General features: G+C 46.1%; 1 protein-coding gene across 1 annotated transcript in view; it reads right to left on the reverse strand.

Annotated features, from left to right (window-relative positions):
* LDHD (lactate dehydrogenase D) overlaps positions 1–26,211 on the reverse strand; it is a 521,655-nt gene that overhangs the window by 373,622 nt on the left and 121,822 nt on the right. The window contains exon 4 of the mRNA XM_085638586.1: positions 1,605–1,746. Coding sequence (XP_085494712.1) covers positions 1,605–1,746 — 142 coding nt within the window. The remainder of the gene's footprint in view (positions 1–1,604; positions 1,747–26,211) is intronic.

The raw sequence follows: 26,211 nt of genomic DNA on the forward strand, positions 1-26,211 counted from the left end.
TCTCTGTCCCTCTCAATTGTTCCTTTCGTTTTGCTTTTGGTGTTAAACTATTGGTCCAATGATTAGTGGTATGATGTAGAGGTTGCATGGTTGGGGGAGCTCTGCTTCCACTTACCCTGGTTAGGGTCATCTATCGCACCTGTATAGAGGAGTCAGCTTTTTTCGACTGTACATCTTCAGGCCTGGGATCTTTTAGCACCCCTCCCTTGTGGAGAGTCTGGGTACCTCATGGTACAGTTGGGTAGATTTTTCTGACATCCATACAAAAATTGACAAATGAGGACTATAACAAAAAAAACAATAAAAAAATAATAATGGTGAATGCATGAGAGGTGGAAAGCGAAAGTCCCAAAACACAGCGGAGCCCGTTAGTGCCCTGCTTTTCTACGAAATGGCTGCCACAGCCCCCTTCTTACCACACGTGCCCAGACCCTTGAAGATTGCATACCTTGCTCACTTGTATGCATGTTTGTGTTATGTCCAATGACCCTCTTCCAATTTTCCTTGCCTACTTGATCCTGCGGCAAGGAATGTTTTTGCCGACAGTAGCCAGTGGGACTCAGGCCCTTCTGAGTCAGTCTACCTTTGCCTTCAAGTAAGCTAAGTTTGTGACCCAGGCTTTGTGGGTCTATCTTGTCTAATAAGCAGAACAGCAAGCACGCCACAGTACTAACACACTAGGACCCTCAGACCCCTAGGATCTGGTGCCACTGCACCTGCTGTGCTATTCACAGCTACACCCTTTGTTTAAAACAGTACTTGCAGGTTCCATTTAATTGTTGATGTTGCCCGTCTTCCCTGGTATCTTAGGGGCTGATTACGAGTCTGGCAGTCTTGTGACCGCCAGACTCGCCGTGGCGCAGGAGTGGCGTTTTGCCGATTACGACTTTGAAGGTCGTATCAGTGGTGGACCACCGGCTGCGCCAGGGAACAGTCGTTCCCTAGCAGTGGCACAGGAGTGCCACAACGCATTATGCTAAGCAGGGACTGGCGCAGGCCCGCTTAGCATATTTTGAGTTTCTGCGGTGCCAGCCATTTCATGGCGGAACTTCGCCACAAAAAGGCTGGCGGTGCAGTAACAAAGAGGCTGGACAGGGCACCTATGTGCCCCCTGTCATGGGGATACATTCAGGGGGGCACAACATGTGCCCCCCTATCTGTATCCACATCAAGTTGCAGCACGGCATGGACGTCATCGTCCATTTTGAGCTGGAACTTTTTTGGAAACCGTTTTCCAGGCACCGCCATAGGAAGGACAAAGGACCAGCCACCGTCTTACGAGTTGAACTCATGTAACATGAGTTCAACTCATAATACGGCCGGCGGTATATGCGCAGATTTGGCACAGCGGATCCGTCGTTGCGCCGGCACCGCTGCACCAAGCTCATAATCAGACCCTTAGATCTCCTACCATTATTTCGGTTACTTTACCACCATTGCCCAGGGAGCTTTTCCTACTGTTTCTCAACTATTATTAATTGCAAAGTTACAGAAACCACAAACAGAAAAGGCTATGTAAAACACCAAACAAAAAGAAAATGGGAGTCATCTATTATCATCCAACAGTAATGACATGAGTTGAGTAACTACAGCTGTGGACCTACCCACGGGGAACCAAAGGCCGCTGTCACGTAGATAGCTGTTCAGTGATTTCCTGGTGACACCGGGCTCTACTGTGACGTGGAAGTCTTCAGTGTTTAAATCTAACACCTGGTCCATTTTTGTCAGATTGAAGCAAACACCACCCTGTCAGAAAAAATAAGAAACACATGATTGACCAAATCCAATTGTATTTCCTCAATGGTAGCCTACACAACACTGCATAGCACTATCAGAAACTGTCCGCTATTTGCAAGGGCACTCCTAGGATACTAGTTAACCATTGTGCCTCTATCAATTAGCAGCAGTGAGCTCCTTGACTCTGCGTAAAGTACTCAGAGGGAGCAAAGTACTGCCTTTGTCAGTACCGTGACACAGAAAGTAGGCGGTTCTCTCAAAGCGTGCTCATATCAATCCCAGAAAATGTCATGTCCATCTAGAATTCTTTCATACACTTGAAAAGTATTTTGTAGCACAGAAAATAAATCAGTTTGATAACCACAAACAAGCAATAGTTGATGTAAGGAAAGATACCACTGAGGCCATACAGGACGGACACATCTGCAATGATGACACCATATGAGGTTGATGGCTGCATCTGAGGGAGTGAGAAGATGTGCAGAACGCAACCCTGCAAAATCAATCACCTCTAGGGTCTGTAGCATATTGTAAAATTGAATTGCCAACATCTGATCTAGCGTCCTTCATTAAAAAAGATTCTGGGTCTGGGCTGCTATTATGCAAGGTAATTGACTCCCAATCTGTCTGAGTTACAGGGAGGATTAAACATAGGCTCAGTCACTACCGGTGTCATGCAGCAGAGGGGTTTCTGTGACGTAAATGTAAGATAGAGGACTTTCCCAAGAACCAACCAGAACCTTCAGAAGATCATGGCCTCGAAAAGACCTACAATTCTCTTCTGATCAGACCTTATCCTGTTCGTTGTTCCATTTACTATAGCACATCACACTGACACAACCCGGTTAGTCCCCTACATCAATGTGCACTTCCAAAGACCTCAAAAACAGCACTAATTAGTTCCAAATCTGCAGTTAGACATTTACACTCAAGTTAATGAACCAGAACCCCATAACGAGGAGTTGCAAGGAAAACAGCAAAGGAAAGCATGCGTGTTCAGCGAAGAGTCTGTAGAAGGCCCTAAGTCATCAAAAGATTTGTGCAGTTTGCCATCCTGAAGATAATGCACAAGCAGGACCTTGTGCACATCTCAGCGTTTTGCATCGCACTACACAGAATGGTACAATTACAAGTCACTGATGTATCGAATGCAGGAGTATGTGCCTAGGGTCAGTAGTGCTGACGTCTTCACAAGTACAGGATGGATTACAAAATATACAAGATCATATGCGAGATATTCTATGGTTAAACTGATGTTTTCTCCTGAATGTGTGCAAAATGCTATGCACCCTGAACATACCAGTGACCTATGGACAGGTATATGCAAACGTGCCGCAAACCAGCAGGTGATAGTCTCATAGCTCTATGGGTCAAATACAACAAACTAACAGTAGTTAGAGTATACAGAACAGCTAGAACTAAAAACCAAATGGCCGTGTGTGTTGGTAACAAGATGGTAAAGATTTAGAACAATTAGACCAGACTAGATATAAGCATTAACAAGACGGCAAACGAGGCTGAATTTAAACAAATAGCAACAGCTCGTTTTGCGGAACGGGCTATTTCTTCTTGAAAAAGCGGGCTTTACGGAGCTTTCGGAATCTGAGAAACTCCGTTTTGAGCCGGGGAGTGAGTGATGATCCTGGTGCATAGAGGGCTATTGCACCAAATTCTTGTATCTGAATGACTGTTAGTTTGAGATTTGCAGATCTTAGTCTCATAGATGGGTGAAAAGGGTTAAAGAACTTGGCGTAGTAGACCAGGAAGCAGCCATTTACAGCTTGATGAAAGATATACAGGAACTTGAAGATTGTTCTTTCCCTTGGGTGGGATCCAATGAGGAACTTGCCGTATTCAAAGCAGGAGATAGACCAGCACTGCAAAGCTTTTCTGAGAAAGGTTAATGAGTGGAAGCTCAACTCTAAGCAGAAGTATGTGATGGCAAGACGATTTGCAGAGTATTCAAATGAAGAGTGAAGGATAGTTTGTTGTCGGACAACTCACCGCGCTTGTGGGCTTTTATAACTGGCTGGACGGGTGGGGGTGGGGTTTGTGAGCCCAGGTTCTAGAGCCATGCAAAAGACAACTGAACAGGACTGCCATTGTCCCAGAGCAGGATATCGGTTTTTACCACCGTTCAGGCATAACCAGTTTTTCTGCCTCCAGTAGAGGACATAGGAAGACACTGTGATATTTTGACACATTTAAACAAGCATTGGCATAGCCAATAGGTCTCTCCTTTGGGACCTTATAAGTGTTTAGCCATGCAACAGTTGATGTTGTTGCACCAAGGATATTGTGCTGCATAACTAAATACTTATAAGGTCCCAAAAGCAAGACCTATTGGCTATGCCAATGCTTCTACTTGGTGGGCTTCTATTAGAAAAGAATCCTCAATTTCAGGTATGTCAATGACAACTTCTTCCTCAAATGCCAGCTGAATACCACAGCCCACAGAACCCATTGCACCATACATGCTGCATGTGAGTGCAAAGGACTTGTCTTTCAAGCAACAGGTGTAATGCAGGAACTTAAACAAATCCAACCCTTAAAGTCTGTTCTTTAGACAATCCCTAAGAAAATACACCAAATAGGCTGGGGGTGGTAACACAAAGTTCATCGATTTGATTCACACCAGCGGGCATTTCAAGGTAAAAAGTCTAATAACACAAATGCAGAGAACAACCACTCGCATTTTGGTTTTCTCACTGTCGCTGCGTATCTGCGTGATATTTTTACCTTGAACAGTGGCATAATTATATGACTGATGTAATTTTTGAAATGATAACATGCATGATGCAAAATTCTCAAGATTACGCAATGCAAGCGCACTTCATTGAAATTTTGCTCAAGCATGATACTAATACAGCTATGGTCTCCCTAAAAGCTATAAAGTTGTCAAAAGGCTTAACAAATGTTCTGCATAAACTAAATACAACTAATGTATCCAACAAGGCAAAAGAAATGTTTAATCCTATACTAGCAAGCCGGCTCAGTGCACTCGTTAAGGTCACTTCCACTGGAGAAATAAGTGAACCCCCAGCTTCAGATCCAGGTTTCAGGACAACAAAAGGATTGCACAGAGTAGTCGAACAGTAAAGTCTGCAATTAAACTGCTGAGTCACAACAAGTTTGGAGCACTACAGACAACACCAACTACAAACTGAGGACACCAATCTGTGCTTCAACCCTAGTTTTGGAAAATAGCAGCTCTGTCTTACCGTCAGATCTGAGGCCAGGGGCCAGATCAACGCAGAATCACAGCAGCAGCTCCCAGGGGCTGTCTACATCTTGTGACACTACGCCAGCAAACGCCGCGTGCCAGAGCGCAACAGCTGTGGATCCATCATTGTACCAGGATGAGACAGATTGGGAGCTAGCATGGACGTCTGCCTTGCTCCTGGCTCTCTGAAGAGCTCCAGCAGCTGAGCCCACGAAGGCTGACGTCTAGCTGCTGACAGCTGAGACCTTGGTTATTGGGTTTCACCTACATCAGCAAAGCCACGGCCGAGGGAGGTCGAGGAAGAGAGCGTCCCGGGGCGTTGCTTGACCCGGGTCTGTGAAACTCCTAGCGTGCCAGCGCACGGAGAGCTGCTGTGGTGCAGAGCGGGTTAACGTGTGACCCAGCGCAGGGAGGTGGCCTTGTGGCTCTTTTAATGCGTGCGTGTGTGTGTTGAGAAAGAGAAGCGTGCATGTAAGCATGAAACAATGGGTGTGTTCGGGACACAGAGTGATACTGTGTAGAGCAGGGCTGGCGAGGAGAGGAGGAGGCAGCAGGGGGAGGGGCGAGAGGAGGGGGCCTGCGCCTTTTCCCCTTGCAGGAGCGAGCAGGAACCATCTGTTAATTACAAACAGGTGGTTCTAAAGCTCGCTCCCGCAAGGGAATCGCCAAACGTGCACGCGTTGCCATTCAAAGCAATGCAATGTGTGCACGTTTTTGCCTGCAAAACTGAATCAATTTCTAAAGGTCATTTCCTAAGCAGCGCATGTGCGCTGCGTAGGCGAAATCTAAAAATGGACCTCAAGCCTAATATGTAGCTGTTTGTCGTTGGCATACTTGTGATACACACTTGAAAGAAATCCAGGATCTTGGCACGAGAGGATAGGTAGATGTGGAATAAGGTTGCGATAAGGTGGAACTCCTCAAGGATCCAGAAGTGATAATGGAGGATCTGAAACCTCATTAACCTATTTGGAACTGATGGTACAGTTTTGTGGAAAAACAATAGAGGAAACCCAGCATATCATTCTTCTGATGATGCCTTCTGGGTGATTCAGATTATCAAGAGCATTACATTGGTCAACTGTGTTAAATGCCATCTAGACAACAAGCATAATTAGGGTAAAGGTTATGCTTTGGTCTCTGGTATTAGGTAGTTATTGCCTAATATTAGGTAGTGTTGAATCAATACACTTAGAGGGACTGAAGTCTGACTGAAGGTCACTGAAAGGTGAAAAAAAAATTGATTCTAGATGAAGAGAGCAGTATACTATTATTTCCACTGCCATTGCAACACAAGGCAGTTTGAGGTAGAACTGTAATTTGTTAGATTGTCTAGGTCTTGCTGCAGGTTTCTTTCGGATAGAATGACAATAGCATGCTTGAGAAGTTGCGGTATGGTTACGCAAGAAAGAGACAAGAGCTCAACCTGGTGACCAATGGCACAAGCACAGAGGTACCAAAGTTGACCACTTTCACAGGAAGTTGCCAGTTTTATGTTTTTGAGGGACATCACTGTCTTATGTCATCCTCTGTGATTGGTGTAAACCTGGTGAGCATAAGGAGTAAAGGTCATAGGGAGAGTCTCCTTTGACTAAGTGCCAGAGGAAAAGATGCCATACCACAGGACATTGATTTTCTTGACTAAGAATATTAGGAAGTTGTTGCAAGACTGTTTGATGGCATCAGGAGGATTGAAGAATGTTTGGGGAACCACCTCCAAGAAGACAAAAAAGTATTTGTTTGTCTAATTGTCAGACTGAGCAATACATGCTTGGCAGTATACCTTTGTGGCTCTGGAATGTGATTTGCATGCAGTGCAATCAGATTAAGGAGAACCTGAGAGAAATGATTGTGGTTCAGGGTATTCACATTTCTGTGTGTGTAACAGTACTATGGCACATATGGGTGATTACATTTTTTCCCCAAGCTCAGTATCAAGAATCAAGTTAATAGGCTATGACCAGAGCAGGAAAGCGGGTGAGACAATAATTTTTATTGCGTTGGCTTATTGACTGGCTGGGAGAAGCAAAATGTATCCAGTTCTTCAATCTTAGTATGGCTATTATAAGCATTGGATGGAGCAGCAGCCCATATATTAATCTCCCGAACTAAGCAACTGTGCTTAGACATGTATAGCATATGTTGGGTGAGAACTAGGAGAATGGAAAGAAAGGCAGTGTTGCATTTCTCCGAAGGGGGAAGAATTACTTTACAAATAAAAGGAGGTTAGTGAGCTGTTAAGCACCTTGGAAAGCAAGTATCCAAAGGATGCAAAGGAAGAGCCAGTTAGTTCTTTAACAAAAAGTGAGGTGTGGGGAATAAAGGCAATCCTATCAACACTGCTCTGCTTCTTTTTCTTCATAATTATATTGTAATCTGAAGCAAAGATATGGACTATATCAGATGTGGATAAAGCATTGAACCATGCCTCTGTGTCAGCCAACAAATGAAGAGAATGATGTATGGCGAGGTCCTGAACGTCAAAGGAGTTTGACAGGAGGGCACCGCACAAAGTACTGAAAGGCCTTAATGGACTGTATGGTTCCTTGGAAGGGGATGTGGAGGGAGAGAACATTGAGCATTTAATAGAGGTAGATCCAGGAGGGTTGTCTTGAAGTATGTGGAACTGAAGGGGAACTATGTTGGTAGTAGGATGGGGGAAGAGTGGTGAGAGTGTGACTGGTGGGATTGCTAGGGTGAGTTGGCTGGTTTTGGTGGTATTAAGATTGAACAGATTACCTTGAATCATTATCTTTCTGTTTCATATACTAAGAGTTTCTCGAATGCAGCATTCTGTGGTGATGTAACAAGCTTCATACCTGTAGGAATTGCTGAAATTGATGAGGAAGGGGATGCAAGTAGCAAGAACTTCATCCACATATTGATGTAAGTCATGAAGAATAAAAGAGAAGTGTAATTTAGGTATGATGTGTTTGAAATTAGTATCCACAATTAGGGTCTGTGGGTGTGCATGAAGGATATTTGTTTCGAACTTTATGATTCCCTGTTTCGATGTTATGAATGCCGGATAGCGAATAGTTTCTTACCTGTCGGTGTAGTTTTGCAGCTTGAAGATCTTTCTGGATTCACTATGCTGTGCATTATTCCGCGGTCTGGTGGTTGGGTCCGGAATCGTAGTCTTTCCTCTTCTTATTTTTTTGTAGCCCAGGTGGGCATCGACGTCCCACCATTTGGAGTACCTCTCGTGACGTCGGCACGCTTCCTGCGGAAGCTCCCACCTCGGGGCGCCATCTTCGGATTCTTTTTTTTTTCTCTTTTTTTTTTTTTTTTGAATCCTAGGCAATTTTATTATTTCCTTTTACACACTTCTCTTAATTCTCTTCTTGTTCTCTATTCTCTGTCTTTCCACCTTCTGCTCCAACCTCATTTTTCTGGCGGAGGTGGGTGGGTTCGCTAGTGAATCCAGAAAGATCTTCAAGCTGCAAAACTACACCGACAGGTAAGAAACTATTGGTTTTACAGCGTGAATCTTTCTGGATTCACTATGCTGTGCATAGACTTTGTAGCGGTTTGTCATCTTTGTGGCGGCTGGGTGGAAGATGAGCGTTGGTCGTTGAATATATGTTGAAGCACCTTCTGTCCTACTTGTGCTTCCTTGTTCATTTGTATATCCACGCAGTAGTGCTTAGTGAACGTGTGCACTGAAGCCCATGTTGCCGCCAGGCATATGTCTTGAATGTGTGTGTTAGCCAGAAAAGCAATTGTTGCTCCTTTCTTCCTTGTGGAGTGGGCCCGTGCCCCTTCCGATAGTTCTTGCCCTGCCTGTTTGTGGCAGAATTGTATCATCAGTGCGATCCATCGAGCGATGGTGCTTTTTGTTACTGGTCTACCCAGGAAGCTGGTTGCGAAGGACACAAAAAAACTGCTTTGATTTCCTGTGCTCCTTGGTTCTCTCGATGTAGTGAATCACCACCCTTCTTGCGTCTAGAGCGCTTGTGGCTGGGTTCTGAAAGAAGCTCGGTATTTGAATTGTCTGGTTCATATGGAATGCCGACACCACCTTCGGCATGAAGTGTGAGTCCGTTCTCATTACGACCCTGTCCTTGTGTATTTGGATGTAAGGTTCTTGCAGTGTTAGTGCTTGCAGCTCGCTTACTCTGCGCAGCGAGGTTATTGCCACCAGAAAGGCTGTCTTCATTGTCAGCATTGAAGTGAGGCCTTGTGGATGGGCTCAAAGGGTGCCTTCATAAGTTCCGTCAGGACTATGTTGAGGTTCCATGCCGGCGGCGGCATCCTCTTTGGTGGCGCTATCCTTTTCGCCCCTTCCAGAAATCTCTTTACTACTCGTGATGTAAAGAAACTTTCCCCCGTCTCACCTCGTGTGTAAGCTACAATCGCTGCTAGGTGTACCCTTAGCGAGGATGAACATAGTTTAGCCTTTAGTAGGTGTGTGAGGTATCTCAGAACCGTTGAATCCTTTGTCAACTTGTTCTGCAGTTTCTTTTTGCTGCACCGTTGTGTGAACCTCTTCCATTTCTCCCCATAGCATTTTCGTGTCGTTGGTCTCCTTGCCTCCTGGAGCACTCGCATGGTGCTTTGTGGTAGCTTAAGGTGTGCGAACTCTATGTCTTCAGGATCTATGCCGCTAGGCTGAGGCTCTCTGGCTCTGGGTGTAGAACTTCTCCGTTTTGCATGGAGAGTAAGTCTTTCCTTTTGGTGAACTTGTGGGGTGGCCTCTGTGCCATTTCCATTATTTGTGAGTACCAGGTCTGTCTCGCCCACTGTGGTGCTACTAGGATCAATGTCATGTTGCTGGTCCTGCACTTGTTGAGTACCCTGGGTATCAGTGGTATTGGGGGAAAAGCGTAAGCAAATGTTTTTGACCAGCTTATCCATAGGGCATTCCCCTGGGATTGTTTCTCTGGTTGCCTGGATGCGAAGTTTTGGCATTTTGCATTCAGGTGTGTTGCAAACAGGTCTATCGTCGGTGTACCCCACCTTCTGAATAGCCTTTGCGTTTCCTGTCCATTGAGCTCCCACTCGTGGGATGCTGAAGTCTGCCTGCTGAGCCAGTCTGCTTCCACATTGCCCTTCTCTGGTAGGTGTATGGCCAGTAGGTCTATTTTGAGTGGGATGGCCCATCTCCAAATCTCCTGAGCCAGGTTGGATAGAGGGAATGATTGTGTTTCTCCCTGCTTGTTGATGTAGAACATTGTTGTCGTGTTGTCTGTTTGTATCAACACCTTCTGGTTGTACAGTTTTTTCTGGAAGGCCTTCAGGGCTAGGAATACGGTCTTCAATTCCAGGTAGTTGATGTGTCTGACCGCATCTGCTGGAGTCCACAGACCCCTCACTCTGAGCTTGTTCAAATGTGCTCCCCATCCTATCTGGAATGCGTCTGTGGTGATGGTCACCGTTGGGCTTGGTGGTGTCAAGGGCTACCCTATTGTTATATTCTCCTTGTTCCACCACGCTATCTCTTCTTGCACTGCGTGCGTTACAACCACTAGATCCTCCCAACTTCCGGTTGTTTGTGACCATTGTTGTTGCAGCCATTCCTGGAATGGTCTCATGTGTAGGCGTACATTGGGGACTAGGTGAATGCATGACGCCATCATCCCCATGATCTTGCTTGCTGTCCTCACTGTCAGAGCTCGCCCCTTCTGTTAGAGGCGCGTCTCCCTCAGCAGGGCCAGTGTTCTCTTGTCGCTGAGGATCTCCATTCTCTGTATGGTGTTGATCTGTGCCCCCAGGAAGATCTTCACCTGTTCCGGTTCCATTGAGGATTTCCCCCAGTGTATGGAGAATCCCAGCTTCATTAGCGTCCTTGTGACCCGCTGTGCGTGTTCCTCGCATCTTTCGCGTGAACTTGCTTTTATTAACCAGTCGTCGAGATAAGGGTATATATGAATCCCTTCCCTCCGCAGGTACGCCGCCACTGCCGCAAGGCACTTTGTGAAACCCTTAGTGCGGACTTTAGTCCGAATGCCATGGGTGTGAACTGGTAGTGATCTTTGTTGATGGAAAATCTTAACAGATGTTTGTGCTGCCTGTTCATCGGGATGTGCAGGTAGGCATCTTTGAGATCCACGATGGACATGAAGTCTCCGTCTCTCATCTGAGGGAGTACCTCTTGTAGGGACGTCATTTTGAATTTTTGTGTCCTTATGTATTTGTTTAGGAACCGTAGATCCAGGATGGGTCTTAGTGTTTCGATCACCTTTGGTACCAGGAAGTAGTTTGAGTACACTCCCTTGTTCCTTTCTTTGAATGGTACTGGTTCTATGGCCTCCTTTTGGAGTAGCTCTTGTGCTTCCTCTACGAGTTGCACTAGCTCCTGTCCTGAGTGTACCCTTTTCTTTGGTTTCCTGTTTGGTGGTTTCCTTTCCAACTCTATGCAGTATCCAAACTGTATGTTGAGTATCCATTTGTCTGTTATCTTTTTCCATTCCTGAAGGAAACGTCTCAGCCTGCCGCCTACTGGTGTTGCATGCTCGTTGGCGTTTGGTCTGTGTAACCCTCTCTTGTTGAATTTTTTGTGCTCTCCCCTCGGAGGGATCTTGTGGGTGAGCACGCATTGGAGTTCGCCATGCGCCAGTGCATCGCCGAGTTTCTTTCGATCGTCCTCCCAGTCAGGCCCATCCTCCTGCTTTCCTTGTCTGGTGGTGGGCCAGAGGTTGCCGGGACATTAGCCCTTTTCCTGGCAGTTGACGCGATGATGGAGTCCGCTGTGACGGATCCCTTGATGTAGGAAGGGTCCTGTGAGGAGTGCTTATACTTCTTCTCCGTCCTAGGTGTGATGGACCTGCATGTTGCTGGGTACTGGAACGCCTCCTTCCCCTGGTTCATGACACTTTGGAGCATGGGGAGGATCTGGCTCCTCGTTTGGATGGGGAGCAGTGTTTCCAGTAAAAAGTCTGCTTTAGGCTTTTCTTCCTCCAGCTTGACCCCAAAAGCTGCTGCTGCGCTTTTGATGACCATATTGTAGGCCCCAATGTCATCTGGCGGCGAAGGCCTCGAAGGGTAAGTCTCCACAGGCTCTTCCGGGTTTTCGGCGTCTAGGTCCTGCCACTCCAGGTCCTGTGTCATCGACGGTGCCGAGCCGTAGTTTGATTGTTGGTCATCATCTTCCTCTCCCTCATAGTATAGGTCCTTCTTCTTCTCCGGGAGTTTGACAGTTCTTCGGTGACAAACTGTTTCTGTTCCTCGACGTCTACGATGACCGACGGTGGTTTCGTGGGAATCGTGAATTTTTTCATTTTTTCGTCGAACTCCTTTTTCCTTTTTCCTTTGTAGGATGCTCTCCATTTCTGCCTCGAGCCTCCTCTTCTTCTTTTCCAGCTCTGAGGCCTGTTCGGCGTCGTGCGCGGGTCTTTTCGCCTGAGCCGGCGTCGACACGACCTTCTCCTTTGAAGTCGAGCGCCCCAGTTCTTGGCCTTGCTTCGACGACCTTGGCTTTTCGCCAGTCTTCGCCACCTGGGAGTCCTTTTCGAAGGATCCGCCGGGCCTTTCGTCCTTGGATGCAGCTGTGGTCGTCGAAATTTTCGGCGCCGGTGCTCCTTTCGAGGACTTTGACTCTCTCGACATCTCTCCTACCTTATCAGACGTTTTCTTATCGGTTTCTGCGACCGTGAAGTCATCTGGTCCCTCGGCGACGTTGTCTTCATCGTCGGTGGAGAGGCCCAGTTCGTACAGCGACGGGGCCTGTCCCTTGCCCTGCATGTTGTAATTGGCTCTCCTCTGTCTCTCTCTAACCCGGAGTGTCTTCGGTGTGAAGGCGGAACAGGCGTTGCAGTCTTTGCTCTCATGGTCGACTGGCAGGCAAAGATTGCAGACCGGGTGTTGGTCTTTCTGCGCGTATTTATGGTGGCAGTAACGGCAGAATTTAAAGGGTGTCTTGTCCATTCCTGCGCTCAGTGTCCCTGAGTGCGCATTCTCCGTTCGACGTCGAAGATCTCGAGGTTCTCCTCCTTCTTCGTCGTCCCGGCTTGTTGATCTTCCTTTCTGTAGTCTTCCTCAACTTCTTCTTCGGTCTCAATTGTGTTTTTTCTTCTTTTCCTCCCAAAAATTCTGGAGCTTCACGGTGACGATCCAGACCCAACGGCGGAAAAAAGAATCTGAAGATGGCGCCCCGAGGTGGGAGCTTCCGCAGCAAGCGTGCCGACGTCACGAGAGGTACACCAAATGGTGGGACGTCGACGCCCACCTGGGCTACAAAAAAAACCAAGCATTTTCAATGCAATAGGTCTCGTGTTTTTAGAGTTAGAGCTATTGGTGTTGTAAATGATAATGTCTTTTACCTATGTGTTTTGTTTTGGAGTGTAGTGAATGTATGAACAGAGACAGAGCTGCAGCACTGCCTATAGGACTTTGAATGAGGAATTGCCACTGGGACCGGTGTGCAATGCAATCAGTCTCGCATTATTGAAAATAAGAGCTATTGGCGTTGCAAATGACACTCTTTTTAGTTATGCTCTTTTGTTTGCAGTGGAGTATTCATTTGACCTTTTTAACCCCTTGAGTGCCCGCCCCTTTCCCCGCCCTGTGCCGGCCGTTGCATTAGCGGGCGGGGTTTATGACGAGCTGGTCTCGTCATGGGCACAGCGCAACCGCGGCTCATGAGGAGACCAGCTCGTCATGGGCACTCAAGAGGTTAAAGGGATAGGAAGAAAAGGGGATGGAGAGGAAACAGTGGCAAACAGGGGAGGTAGTAGTAGTGCTTTAAAACCAAGAGGAAAGACAGAATTGATGCACATGTAAAGTGCCCCGTATTGCTGCAGTTGCACCACTGCACGAGACAATAGGAAGAGAACACACGGGCAAGCACGTACCTGAATATTGTATACATACTGTATTGTTAGCAACTTTGTAGAACTATAAATATTATATGCTTTTTATATCTATGTAAGCAGTCCACCATCCTTTTGGAATGTGCATGCGCTAAGAGCGGACTTGAGGGATGTGATAACGATGAAAGGGGCAAAGAGAGAGGTGGGGACAGAGAGAATTAGCAGCTGACAGGGTGTAGTGAAAGCAATCAGAGGCAGCTATTTCTATGCACAGGGCATCTGGATGTTCATCTTGGGATACAGCAATGGAGTGAGTCAGCCGGTTCCACCACACCCGGAGTAGTTTATGATATAATAAGCTTCGTGTCACAAAATTATGCACATGGGGCTCTCTCTGTATAATGGGCTGCCTTCATACTGTAGCCAGATATTTATTATATTTTGCTGTAATCTGGAAAAAATAAAAAGAAATAGTATTTAATTAACTAATCAGGAGGCATAAAAGTAAATTACAGAGGAGGGCGGCCACAGGCTATTTGAACATGCAGGCTGTAGGGAGAGATGGAGACCGTGTTCTGCAGCTAACACTGCACCAAAGTTCACTTTTACCCAGTGCATAGCGTGCAAAGCACAGTAGCAGTGAGAGCTTGGAAAGTCCCAGTTTGTTCAATTGTAGGGGGGCAGAAAATAATTAAAAACGGAGTGAAGGGAGGCCCGGCGGAGGGATGGAACTGAAGAATGGGTGAGCGAGAGAAACCAGTGAGCGGCTTCCCCTTTCATCTCCACTTCGTCAATTAACCCAGCTTTGCGTTCATGGTAGGTAGATAAAATAAACCTATTTAATAACTTCAGCGATTGTGTAAGCACCCAGAGACCCACCCCATAGTGATTTTTCACAGAGAACTCATCAAAAAGATGAAGTCACATAAATTAGTGTTTTTCTTCGAATAACAATTATTTTATTCAGATTTAAGTTTATGGGACCTCGAATATCCTTTGAGTGGAGATGAAAGGAGAAGCAGCTCGCTGGTTTAACGCACTGTCTGCAGAGAGTGGTGGAGTGGTATGGTATAATATCTGAATCGCCTATCCGAACCCAGCCTTTAAACCGCTGTGTGACTGATAAATTTAGAAACACATAGATGAGGAATCTTACTAAAGCTTCACATACAGTTTTTATTAAAACTAATGCTAAAACCAAGAGAGTCAGCTTAGTAAATTAACAAACAAGTGTATTCTGATTATTAGAGCTTTGAGATGCCCACCCATGCCCCTTTACCTATACTTTAAATGTTGTTAACACACTCGCACACTAGTATCAATATCTCTGCCTCAGACCCCCCTTCCCAGAGAAGGTCTGTCTGTGACTGCCAGCTGCATTACTGTGACGCCCCCTCACACCTGTGACGGAGGCTGGGAGTCCCAGAGAGCCGAAGTGCCACGGTGTGTGGATGCTATAGAGGTCTGCCAGGTCTTCTGCCTCCAGCCCAACCGAACATCTGTCTGGGGTCCGGTGTCGCCAGTACAGCTAATTAGCAGAGAGCAGATACATGCGAAAGGGAGAAAGGACTACAGCTGTTCTAAGAGCACGAACATACGTTCAGACTCCGCCCTTGATGGGAACATGATGGACCAACACAACAACACGTTAATTCAAGGCTCTGGCGAGCATAAGGGGTGGGAGACATGGTCGACAGCAGTGTAGGAAGTGTTAAGGGAGCAGGGGCATAGTGAACTGAGCGCATCAATTGCATTGGGCTCTACCAGCCAGCCACAAAACGGAACTAAAAACACAAGCGCAAGCAGCTTTGCTCAGAGGTCGACTCCTCTAGCAGTTCGTTCGTATTATGGCCACAAAAGATTAAGTATAAACAAGGCGAGGAGGCTGAGCAGCTCCGCACGGGCTGCACTGGAGGGGAGAAAACAAGGGAAGGGGGATAAGCAGCGCCTCACGGGCTGCACTGGAGGGGAGATAAAAGCCCAACATGCATTAAAGAACAAGCCCGGCAGAGCATCAAAGGGCTGGGTGAGAAGGGAGGGGGGAATGCAAGGGTCAAAGCGGCTAAAGTGAAAGTCATCGAGCAGAGCATCAAAGGGGGGAATGCAAGGAGCAGCTGTGCACGTGCACGCCAACGTGCACTCAAGCCCTAGGCCAGCAAAACCATGTGGGTAGCACTTTTGAAAGCCCACTTACAAAATGTCTCAAAGAGACAGCTTTCGCTGTCTCAGCGAGACCTAAAAGAGAAAGACTACGATTCCGGACCCAACGCACAGAGGGTCAGGTCAATAAGACCTGATGCGTGCTGTAAGGTTAGAACATGTATGTTGTTTTTGGAAGAATAGGTACACAAAAACCTGTATTCAGGGGCATTATTAGGACAACAGTGCTTTGTGTTTCATAACATTTTATTGTCATTTCAATGGCATATGGACAGATGCACATCCAAAAACATTGTCCATTTTCCAGTTCCAGATCCCTGCCACCCCCTACCTCCCCCCGGAACTCATCACTCCCTTCTAGGCTGCACTATGTCCCCAGACCATCTCTCTCTCAAACGTCCACACAGTGCAGCCCAGTAACTACTAACAGTTCTCTCTATCCGCAAGCTCCCCTCTCTTCTTAAAGTGGCCTAGCACAACTTAAAAAGGCTGAAAGTGCCCTAAAATGGCTTCTAAAAAATGAAGCCATCTCTACCTCTGATTGTTCAATAAAGATCACTATTAGAGTTATCAAGAATGTGTAATGCTCGAAATCTTCTATGGCACTGTGAGTTCTTAAGCTTTTTTACCCAAATATTCTAAATGGATTATCCAAATTGTTCCTGAATTATTTACCCTTTTATGAGCTGTTTTGAGCATCTTTTTCATTCCTAATATCCAACACAGTTTCTGCAGCCACATGTTTTATGTGGAAGGCAGTGTGGAGGCCCATCAAGTGAGGAGATATTGTTTCTACGCTAGTTTCCACGCTAGGAGGATATGGGAGATCATTTCCCATATTTCTATTATGCAAAGGTTTAATTGTCTAGGATAGACTATCTAGCAGCAAGAGTTCGACATCCCACTAATTGTGATCCCGTGGCATCCTTAACTCCCTTTTAACATCTTACTCCAGAAAGGTGTTGGATGTGGAATGCAAGAATAAAACAATGAATCCCACAATCTCCGGCAGAAGCAGCCCTCCCTCAATTGTCTATGGCCCAAGTCTTGCGGACATAGAGTAACACATATATAGGATTCTGAAAAGGGCCCTTCTCCCTCCTGTTTGTCTCACAATATTATTTGTTCTGATAAATAGGGTTTCCTATTGCTCAGGATATAACATTATCCACACCTCTCTTTCCCACCCTCTCTGGGAGGAGGGTTTCACTTTTGTTACAGGACTGTTAGGGATGCAGTAGCTGCACGATATGACATGGCCACACCCTTCACCTATGAGAGTGACACCATGGGCCTATCCACCCACTATCTAAACCTTTCTCCCTCTGGCAGCCTACATTTGGCTCCAACCTGATCGAGTGGTTTGACTTCTCTCCCATAAACATGTCTCTTATTATTCGGCACTCCCCCACTTCAAACCTCAGAGGCCGGTCTCACATTGTACAGTGAAAATGTGTATAGCCCCATAGCACAGGAAACGAGAGGGGAGTGTAGTCAATTTCATTCCGATGCCTAAACTACGCTAAACCTTAAATGTGCTCTTGTCTCCAAGGAAACACAATAGTTGTGGTTCCCCTACATTCATGGGGTCCAGGGAACCTGGCCAACCACTCATACTATGGTCTAATATACATCATCCCTTGTATTTTCCCTTCTGCGTCCATTGAATGAGGTAAGATGAGTTCGTAGCATGCTGATGTCAACAACAAGGGCCAACAAAACGGGTGAGACATCAAGAATCAGACGACAATAGGATGTAGACAGTATGCTGCCTCTGACAGATGAATAATGGGAGAAGGCATGGTTACTTACAACCTGGCATGAGCAATGCAAGGTTTCAAACTGGTGCAGTTTAATAGTCTACATAGGACATAGTTGAGCCCCTACCAAAGAGAACATCCCACAGATAACTGTTACACCGCGTATACTATGGGTAGTCTCTAAACCCAAAGGCAGCAAAATGTAACGTTTGCGACTCTGGCACAGTGCTGCATAGCTATACAGAGGCTCCATTCCCAGGGGCTTATTTACAAGCCCATTGCGTCACCAGTGCATTACCTTTATTGACGCACCGGTGGCGCAGTGTGCCTGCCCATATTTGAAAGGGCATGTAAAACCACCCTGCATGGGTTTTCATGGGCTTGTAAATATTTTCCCCTTTTACGCATTACTCTGCGTGAAAGGGGCACTCCATGGATGTTGCTGTGGGTGTTCCCACACAACATCCAACGAATCTGATGCATTCCCAGATTTACAAGGTTTTGCAAAACTGGGAATGCGTCAGAATCCTACGAGGCATAGGAATCTGACACATTCTCAGGTTTACAAATAGGGGAGGTGTAAGGGAGGCGCAACGAGGAGAAATACCTTGTTTTTCTTTCTATGTGTGCTGCATTCGCAGTACACATAGAAAGAGGAAAACACCTCTAGTGATTGCTTTTGTGCAGGATGGTGTCCCTTCCTGCACAAAAACAATCACTCCTACAGCACAGACCACCTTGCACCATGGCACAAGGGTGCCTGCATTGGTGCATGGCAGCCCTTTGTGCGTCAGGGCACGGAAAAAGGACCAGAATGCACCATATCTTGTAGATACGGCACATTCCTGTACTTTTCATTTGCTGCACCACAGTGCAGCAGGAAGGCATGCTGCACTGCCATGTGTACAAATATTGTAAATGAGGCCCTCAATCACTGACCAGGAAGGCTTGGGAACAATGCTTTGCAGACTGGGCATTAGAAGAAGACGTTCACAGTAGAGCCACTAGAACAGATGAAAAAGTAGCAGAAGACCTGTAGAAAGAGATGGCAAAACAGAGCTTCTGGATGGCAGGCTCGTATGAGAGAAGTCAGATCAGAAAACGAGGACACAGTGAGGGACATGAGTGAAATAGGTTAAGCGTTGGGGGTGAAGGACATCCCCACAATGAATGGGGAAGGAGTTCACTTACCTCTGCTGAAGACTGCTGCTGGAGGTGAAAGGTATTAGTGGCATGCAATAGTAGTAACTGGTGGATCCTAGCTAGAGTAACAGAACAAAGGTAATTGATTCTGGGAGCAAGAGATTGCAACAGGATAAGTGTTGACATTGCTAATAGCAAAGAGTGCATGTGATGACTCTGAGATCAATGTTTTTGATTTAACAACATGAATTATGATGTGACCTCCTCCATACCACATGGATCTGTCCCAACCTTAAGCCATTCTGGGATGCTATGCAAGAAACAGTGGGACAGTGTTGGGTAGACCATTTGACTTCACTTTGAAAATGGCCTTACTGAATATTGGAGACGATAAGGGATTCAGGTATGCGGTGAGGACTCTAATCGGCTGGCCCTCGCAATTGCCAAGAGGAACATTGTTCAGGGATGCAGACAATCCTGCCCCTCGACAGATGCAAACTAGAGGGGGGGAGTATGGGCTTCTGCTGCACAATGGAAAAGCCAGTGTACGAGGCACAAGGTTGTCCCTGGAAGCATAGCAGGGTCTGGAATGGATGTCGGCGGTACAGAGAGGAGACTTGATTGAGACTAAACTACGGTAACTCCCGATAATGTCTGTTGTGATGAACACGCCTTTATTTATTAATGTGGAATGTGACAAAATAGTGGCTTACTTAAATTCGGGACTCCCTGACCCCATCTTTTGGTCGCAAAGACTATGATGCTCTTTCTATTCTGGCCCTTTTCCCTTGCTATACAAAATCAAAGCACAGTCGATGCAATCCATCTAGATACTATCCCTTTATATGTAGGCACTGCCTGGAAGACAGAATTTTGGGCAATAAGGTAATTTTAAAGGCAGGTATGATCCCTATCAAAGACGTTGGTCTAGACCCTGTGCCTCATGGGAACAGTCCAGCCCGGACTGCCAGGCCAGGACCTCCCTGGACCGGAAACAAGCATCCTGGGGCCGGGTTCGGGGTAACACCCCTCATCAGCCAGGCTAGCTTGAATCCAGTGGCAAAGTGAGCAAGAGACCCATGTCTGGGCATACACTGCCAACTTAGGGCTAACAAAGCACACACAAGGAGGTGATGGACGGAGTGCTGAAACTTTTCAGACACTCACCCCCAGTCACAGATCTGGGTTGAATCCATCATCGTTCTTTACCTCACTTTGCCACCCTAGTTTGGACCCAGCCATATGCAAATCAGTCTTGACCCTGTTCATCATGGGATCAGTCCAGCCCGAACTGCCAGGCGAGGTCCTCCCTGGACCTGAAAGAAGTATATCCCTCTCCTAACCTGCTCCTCTTCCCCAAGCTCAGGAATGCATCGTAGTATGTTCAAGCTGAACTCAGTCATTGCGTTGAGATGACTTGGAGGTCTTATACGAATAAACTTGTATTTCACTGTGCCTTGAATCCTGTTTATTTTGTCACAGGCCATTCTAGTTTTGTGGGGTAAAGATGCGGACCTGGATTATGAAACGTGGTTCCACGCCTCTGGGCCCTTGTGGGAATGGAAAGAATCTCAGCAACGCTTGAAGCGAGGGAAGCAACTTTTGAGAAAACCTGGGAACCATGTCTTACCTTCCTTAGGTGAGAGAGTATAAGGAACTTACATGTTCCTAATATTTCTGAGTACCCCAACTTACGACCACAACTGTCAATGACTAGAGATATATGGATACTATTACACACACCACCGAGGCTGTGGGAAGCTTGACAAGCCTTTTAGTGGGCTCCTCTGGAGTGGGGTGTGGAAGGTTTAGATGAGCAAGACTACTGATGGATGGGGTGTGAGAGATTCCCTGGGGGGGGGGGGGCATTGAAACTTAGTTGGGGTGTGGGTTTTGTTACTCTCTTTCTTTGTTCCATACACATTTTGTCTTGGTATGCCCACCAGCCTTTGGATGTAGGTGGTATTCATGTGTAAACCAATAAACAAATTTAAACCCAACATGGATATGGTCCTACTATACTCTTCTTAGTTCGCTTCAATCACATCTATTTGGTATGACCTACTTAAGTTGTTAACTCTTTAAAAAAAATGCAGCCTCCCACCTCTGTGCACATCTTTCAGTGCTAAATGACCTGCAATTCTGTAATATGGGATGGAATCACTGGATCTCAAAATCCTGGGTGCTATGGAGAAACGAGAGGGAAATCTATGAAAATCAAGTTTGTGAGTTGGAGCATCTCTGTAGAAGTCATTCACTTGGCAAACAGCATACGGCAGTGATTCTGAGGTTACACCCAATAACTATTGTTTTGGTACAATCTCTGTGGGAGTGAGCATTTTTAGGGGCCCACCGGTGCAGGGGTTCACCCCATCTGTCCACGGGTCCTTAGACCAGCAAAATAGAGATTGGCACGGAAGCTGGAATATCAAATAACAAGTTTATTCACTCATGAGCGAGACCACATCCATACAACACCCTTAAGTGTTCCAGGAGGTAGTGGCTTGAATACACAGACCATGGGCCTTTTATTCTGAGTTTTCTGCACTGGTAAGCATGTAGTTACAAATAGAAGGTACAGGCCTACACAGGAATAACTACCGACAAACATGGGCAAATAGGAAATCAATTAGTCAGCAAAGTGGGCGGGGGAGTGCTTATGGCAGCACTAAGAGATTGACAGTTGAGTCTGAGACCAGGTGTTCTGGCAGCTACAAACTCTTAAGCATGCATATTGCTTTTAGCTGAGTCAGGAAGTTAACTAAAATAGACAGCACAGACAGGGAAAAAGACGAGCAGCAGAGGATGGAAGAAGTACATAGCTGACAAAATGGATGCCACAAACAAGATGGTTTCAGCTTATGCTAACAGAGATTATTTGCGATTTTCACAGACGGCTCTTTTAGCATATGCTGAAGACATCTTCCTATACCTTCGAGGGAGTACGGAAAACATTGTGCACATCTATCTGCATTAATTCAGTAATTTCTTGGTCCATTGCCAAGCGAGCATTTACATTTGTGACATTTCGTTTAGCTGGTATACATGAGGTACAGGTAGAAGCACAAAGGGAACAGAGCATTGGGTCACAATGGATACATAAGCAGCACGTAAAAAGGATCGCAACAAATATACATAGAGCTGATAATAGTTTCCAGCCCCAGACAAGACAGTAAACATAGTCCATAGCCATCCAGTCAAAGTCCATGTTCCTGAATCCTGATGGATTTCAGTGGCTATTTTGTGCAGGTTAGAAATTGCCTCAAAAACTGAAGGGGCGTAGTCAGGGATGTAGCTGTAACTGCTCCCGATGATGTGGCATGCTCCACCACGGTCCGCAAGGACTACATCCAAAACCATTCTATTTTGGAGCGCCACAATCCTCGCAATTTGCAGTTCTTCCGTGATAATCCCAAGGGCCATAGCTGTCTGATTGGTTACAGCCTCCACTACACGTGTTAAGCGCCTGATCTTCCCACTGTTTAAGGCTGCACCAACAAAGAAGAACAGCCCCAAATTAAAGTCAACATATTGCTGCAGGGCAGCAACAGTCTGATCCACCTCATCATGATTTATTGTTCTCTTATATCGGTTCTTAGAAATGTCATTATATAGTTTATAGTCTTTGTGGTAGGATGCAGGTGCCAAAAACAGAGGTGGTAGAAAAAGGACACATAACAGCTTAAACCACACCATAGGAAGGTGGTAATAGCCTTTACTTTCACAAATGAAATAGGTGTTGTGTGACGACAAAAAACTGCTATTGTTTATTCCAGTAATGTTCAGAGTTCTAGTGCAGTCACGTTTTCCCACAGGGATGCTACCAATACTGTTCACACAAAGGTCTGCTCGAGCTCTAGTAACAGCTATAACAGGAGGTCCATTACCCTTGACAGTTCGAGTGTTTGGGAAAACAGTGCATGGAGGAATTTCCTCGGCGATACTCCTCCATTTCCCATACAGTTCCTTTAGCTTGTGGATCTCCTTCCTCATCAGGGTAACAGACTCTATTCAGCTGGGCATTCAGTCCACCTACATCAAACTTAGTAATGTTAGCAACATGAGTTGCCCATAGCAGCGCAAACCAGGCCCTACAAGAACCATTGTGTGAAAACGGCAGAGGAATGAAAGGCGTTCCTCCCTTTTTCTGATGAGCTGGCATCATTCCACACACCCAACAGTTGGTGATAGCATTGTGGGTGTGGTGCAACATTTGAATGAACATATTGTTGAGGTAAGACATCCTGTGTTTTTGCCCATGATAGGGAAGAGTGTAATAGATGTGCTCAATGGGGACAGGAGTAGTAACAGTCAACAGATTTCGAGCAGGAGTTACTCCCTCCACAACCCATGTGATTGTAGGAAGCAGAACAACAATTGAAATGAGTCGAATAATGAACATACTCTTTCGATCACAAAGTCTTGCGGCAGTTGATTTGTTCTCCGCAGGCATGCTCATTTTGCCGTTGAACAACAGAACAGATGGTGCCCTAAGGTCCTGGGCAGGCGTTGGTTTCTTCGCTGAGGTTGAGACAAGTAGCCACTAAAAGAGTACCCCCCCTTAGTAACTCATTCTTTCACTAACCCAGGACAGTGGCTCAAACAGTCTTTTCCAGCAACAATGTGTCTCTCTTCTGGGGTCACAGCTGATATCGCGATGTACCAGGGATCGTGTGGTCTGGGAAGACTTCCGGAGGTTCTTCAGGTGACGTGGCTTGTCCTTTCTCTGTGTCCAGGATGTTGCGATGATCTGCCAACACAGCTGGGCTCACAAGTTCATGCGGAACCCTCCGACAATGGGCTGCATGGACCCAGTTCTTCAGGTTGATCACTCGTACTGCAGTCCTGGTGGCCAGAAGCACTTGTTCCGGTCCACGCCACCTTGGTGCTAGGGAGCTGGCTCTCTTTAAGGACTTTGTTAGAACAAAATCCCCGGGCTGTAGATTATGGCCCTCACCTTGCGACTTGTCTGGAAGCATTTCCCGAACCTACTGATAAATAGAAGACAAACTGTCAGTCAACTGAGACAAATAGTGATTCATCAATACATAGGGTACATCATGTATAGGGCGTGGCTTAGGAATCTCCCAAATATTCATTGGCCTCCCGAAAACCACCTCATACGGTGTGAGGCCAGATGTGTATGTGGTATTGATCTAATAGATAAAAAAGCTAGGGGCAGTGCATCAGGCCATTTCAAAGATGTGGAAGACTGTATTTTGGCCAACTTTAGCTTAAGGGTAGAGTTGTATCGTTCTACTAGCCCTGCTGACTGTGGGTGAAGAGCAGCATGGAACTTCTGCTTGATTCCCAATCCTTTCATGAGATACTCAACAACTTGCCCAATAAAATGGGGTCCGTTGTCACTCCACAAAACTCGACAAATGCCATATCTAGGGAAAAACTCTTTTAGGAGCGCCTTTGCTGTAGTGAGAGCTGTATTATCTTTCGTGGGGTATGCCTCCATCCACTTACTGAAGGCACAGACCACCACTAGAACATATTTCAGATTATTACAGTGTTCAAGCTGGATATAATTCATTTGCAGAACCTCAAAAGGTGCAGTAGGTATTGCAAACCCTCCTGTTGGAATTCGTGTTCCCTTTCCAGGATTATACTGGGAACAAATCAAACAAGACTGGACTATCTTTTTGGCTGTGCCGGCATAATCTGGATGATCCCAAAATTGCATACGTTGCTTCGTCATTGAGGACGCTCCAACATGTGCCGGCCCATGTGCCATTTAAATCATAGGATGAAATTTGGCTGTGGGTAACTTCCATTTTGTCATTTCTTTATTCCTCCAACAGCCCTCATCATCCAATGTTTCCTCCTTAGACCATTGGTCTATTTCATCAACAGAAGCAGATCGTTGCATGTCCAGTACTTCTTGCCTGGCATCATGCCAATGTTCAGCTTATGACTTGACCACATACATAGATGTAGTACTTCGTTGCATTGCAGTCTCACGGGCTGTGTGATCCTCAAAGGTATTGCCTTGCCCTATTTTATCAGTCACTTTCTTGTGTGCGCTACACTTGACAATTGCCACTTTCTTAGGATATGTCAAGGCAGTAAGGAGATTGTATACTAATTCCCCATGCACTATTTGTGTCCCCTGTGAAGTAAGAAAGCCTCTTTCCTCCCAGAGTTGCCCAAAATTGTGAGCCACTCCAAAAGCATATCGGCTATCGCTATAGATGTAGATCAGTACTAAGCTCACATGCTCTTGTTAGCGCTATCAACTCAGCTGCCTGAGCTGACTTCTGTGGAATACGAGCTGTCTCAACTACTGTCTGAAGTGTGGCAATTGCGTAGGCAGCAGATGTCGTGCCATCGGGCAATTTCAAGCAGGACCCGTCGACCCACAATTCCCCATCAACACTAGAAAGGGGCGTATTTTGTAGGTCAACACGACCCTTCGTTTGTTCTTCAGTAAGGGATATACAATCATGTGACTCTTGTGGCTTGGACTGAGTAGCTGGAAATGGCAATAGTGTAGCAGGATTCAGAGTCGAACATCTTTTCAGTGTGATATGAGGGGCCAAAAGTGTCAATTTATATCCTGTCAAGCGAGCACTAGTCAAATGTTGTGTTTTCGTTTGATTTAAAAGGGCGTCAACTGAATGGGACACTAGCACAAGCAATCTATCTGACAAGACTATTCCCTCACTTTGACGTATGGACACAGCTGTCGCCGCTACCGCTCTAAAACACCCAGGCAACGCACAAGCGACTGGATCAAGGACAGCTGAGAAATATGCACAAGGACGCTGCTTATCACCGTGTATCTGGGTTAAAACCGAGAGAGCACAACCGTCCCTCTCGTGTACATAGACCACGAAGGCCTTAGTGTAGTCTGGAGTTCCTAATACTGGTGCAGAACAAACAGCTTGATGTAACTCTTGAAAAGCATTCTGGCATTCAGTAGTCCATGGGAGGGGCATTGGAGTGTCTTTAGTCAAAAGGGCTAACAAGGGCTTAACAATGTAGGAAAAGCTAGGGATCCACTGCCTACAGAAAGAAGTAAGACCAATCAGTGCACGAACATCCTTCTGAGAACGGGGCACAGGCGTGTCTAAAATAGCTTGAATGCGGTCTGGTGTGAGTGCACTTCCCTCCTTAGACAGGAGGTGACCTAACTAGGTAACCTGCTGTCTACAATATTGCAATTTCTTCTGAGATACTTTGTGATGATGAAATGCAAGAAATGATAACAATAACAGTGTTCCTTCTTCACACTGGTCAGGGGTATCAGCAGCCAACAAGATGTCATCGACAAATTGAATAAGAGCCACCCCTTTTGGCACAGGGAAAGAATCAAGCTGCCTTTTCAATGCCTGGCTATAAATACTAGGACTCTCTGGATACCCTTGTGGAGCTCTATAAAATATGAATGAGCGATTATTCAAAGTGAAGCCGAACAAATAATGGCTGT

Source organism: Triturus cristatus, chromosome 12 (genome assembly GCF_964204655.1).
Source record: "Triturus cristatus chromosome 12, aTriCri1.1, whole genome shotgun sequence".
Classification (NCBI taxonomy): Eukaryota; Metazoa; Chordata; class Amphibia; order Caudata; family Salamandridae; genus Triturus; species Triturus cristatus.